Source organism: Microtus ochrogaster, chromosome 17 (assembly GCF_000317375.1).
Source record: "Microtus ochrogaster isolate Prairie Vole_2 chromosome 17, MicOch1.0, whole genome shotgun sequence".
In the NCBI taxonomy this organism is placed as follows: domain Eukaryota; kingdom Metazoa; phylum Chordata; class Mammalia; order Rodentia; family Cricetidae; genus Microtus; species Microtus ochrogaster.
In genome coordinates this window covers 8,017,466-8,019,746 of record NC_022019.1, presented here as the reverse complement: position 1 = coordinate 8,019,746, position 2,281 = coordinate 8,017,466, and the positions used below count along the sequence as shown (strand labels likewise).

General features: G+C 50.4%; 1 protein-coding gene across 1 annotated transcript in view; it reads right to left on the bottom strand.

Annotated features, from left to right (window-relative positions):
- Window positions 1-1,896, bottom strand: part of Cryl1 (crystallin lambda 1) — a 110,441-nt gene extending 108,545 nt beyond the window's left edge. Inside the window, exon 1 of the mRNA XM_005355432.1 lies at window positions 1,800-1,896. Coding sequence (XP_005355489.1) covers window positions 1,800-1,840 — 41 coding nt within the window. The 5' untranslated portion in view covers window positions 1,841-1,896. The remainder of the gene's footprint in view (window positions 1-1,799) is intronic.
- Between the last annotated feature and the right edge of the window lie 385 nt (window positions 1,897-2,281).

Below are 2,281 nucleotides of genomic sequence, written 5' to 3'. Positions count from 1 at the left end.
CACACACACACACACACACACACACACACACAAATAAAAAAAATAATTACTTTTAAACTTGTATAACTGCTTTAAAAAAAAAAAAAACAGTGAACCCCAGCCAGGTCTATTTTGCTGCTGTTTTTGTTTGGGACTCTTGTCCAGGTTGGCCTGGAACTTGATGCTCATGTCTCCGCCTCCTTGGGATTACAGGTGTGCAGGTGTGCGGCCTTGCCAACCTCTCCGTCCAGGTTTAAGGAACTGATTTACATCCTGGGCACAACCTGTTAAATGGATGTTCCCTGGAATCACCTACGGGGCCCTGAAAGACAGAGATGGAGAGTGACAGAGAAGACAGAAATAAAGTTAATAGACACAAGATACACAGTAGAAGGCTAGTAATAGATACTATACAGACAGGTGGATGATTGATCGCTGGATAGACAGATGGAAAAGAGGGGTGGGGAAGGGTGAGGGGAGGCCACTTCGTGTTCATAAGGGTGTTGTAAGCAAAAGACAGACAGAACTTTCTCATTAGAAGTAAGCATAACATCCAATGGCCCCAGGTCATCCTGTGGTCCTTAAGATGTCCCAAGTCCCCTCCTTCTAAGTTCCCTGACCATGAGTTCAGATAACTGATTGCTAGTAACTTCTCCACCTGATACACCTATTAGGTGCAGGTGGAACAAGACTTAACTCCCAACATGAGATCCAAACAACCCTGGCCCTTGACCCTGGTGCCTATCACAGAAGGTGAGGCAGCACAATTCACCACAGGGCAAAGGGCACTTTTTATATTTCCCTGACCATTCAACCACAGGCATCCACTGGGAAGGACAAAGGTGCAGTTAATTCCACAGTTCTGTGAGAGGAAAAAATGGCCGGAGCCATCCTGACACTTTCCTCCCAACGGTTCCAAAGAAAAACCCCTGAACTTGAGACTGGTCTGCAGACAGGGCAACGGGTGGGCAAAAGCATAAATGGGGACATGAAACCACTTCTCAAATAGCTATCAACCAATATGAGTTCTTAAGTTGTTACATGTTGATAGAATTGGAGACCACTAGCCAATAAAAAGTACACATAAACGCCCCCTCCTTATTGAAAAAAAAATAGCAATGAAGGAAAAAAGGGAGGCATGAGCACAGAGATCAGTATGGATGAACTTGGGCTATAAAGTGACTCGGCCTCCTGCCGTGAGACACACAGACACAAAAGCAAGGAAAGCCAGGTGTCTCCTCAAGGGTTCTTCTCCCGAGGCTTTCCAGCCTAGCCCCACGGTGCATATGAACCTTCCTAACAACCCAGGCCAATCTCTATCAATTACTATCATCGTGGGTAAATCACTTATCTGTGTTCTTAATAAAAATAAGGGCACCGTTTTCAAGCTGGGAGTGGAGGCACTCCAGTAATGGGAGGTAGAGGCAGGAGAATTAGATCAAGTAGCCTCAGCTACTTAGAGATTTTGAGGCCAGCCTGAGCTACACTGAGACAGGATCATAGCTAATATTCGGTTAGAACCTGATGTCAGGCACCTCTGAATAACCCTGCAACACTGAGCCTGCACTGACAAAGGTGGACCTCGAGGTGACCCACACGGACTTGAGGAACACATTAGCTCTCCTCAGGGCTCCACCAGGCCACAGCCGCCACTGCGTCTCCTGCCAGGCCAGCTCCTGAGCGCAAGTGCGAAGCGCGTGGAAGAGCGAGGTACAGCCTGATGCCCACCCGAGGCACCCACGGCCTCCCGCGCGAGGCCCCGCGTTCCGGACGCTGCCAGGGCGCCAACCATTGCAGCGCAGCGCCACTGAGACTTTTACCTGCCCACGATCACCACCCCGCCCGCTGCGGGGGACGCCATGGCAGATCCGGGCCTGGCGGCACAGCTGAGCAACCAGAGGGAGAAAGCGGAGCAGGCCGGCTGTGAACCGGAATGGGGCTGGGTGCCAGGGTGGGATCGGGCTCCAGAGTGGGCGTGCCCGAGCCTCGTGCAGCCGTACCCATTGGCTGCCAACCTCCGGGGCGGGGCCAAGGCGCAGGAGGGCGGAGCCTGCGACTAGGCGCAGGGTTGTTCAATCTAGCATTGAGAACTGGGGAACTTGGATGAAACCGGGAAGACTGGACACTTCTAAGCTGAGCAATTTTTACTTTTTCGTTTTTAACAGGAAACCGTTAAAACAGTGTCCCTAGGAGCGTATACTACCAAATTGGCGCAAAGCTTTACCCCGGAGGCGCTTTCAAGAAGATATTCCTTTAAAAGCATTAAGACAGTTCCAGTTCGGCACTTTAAGGACATTTGTTT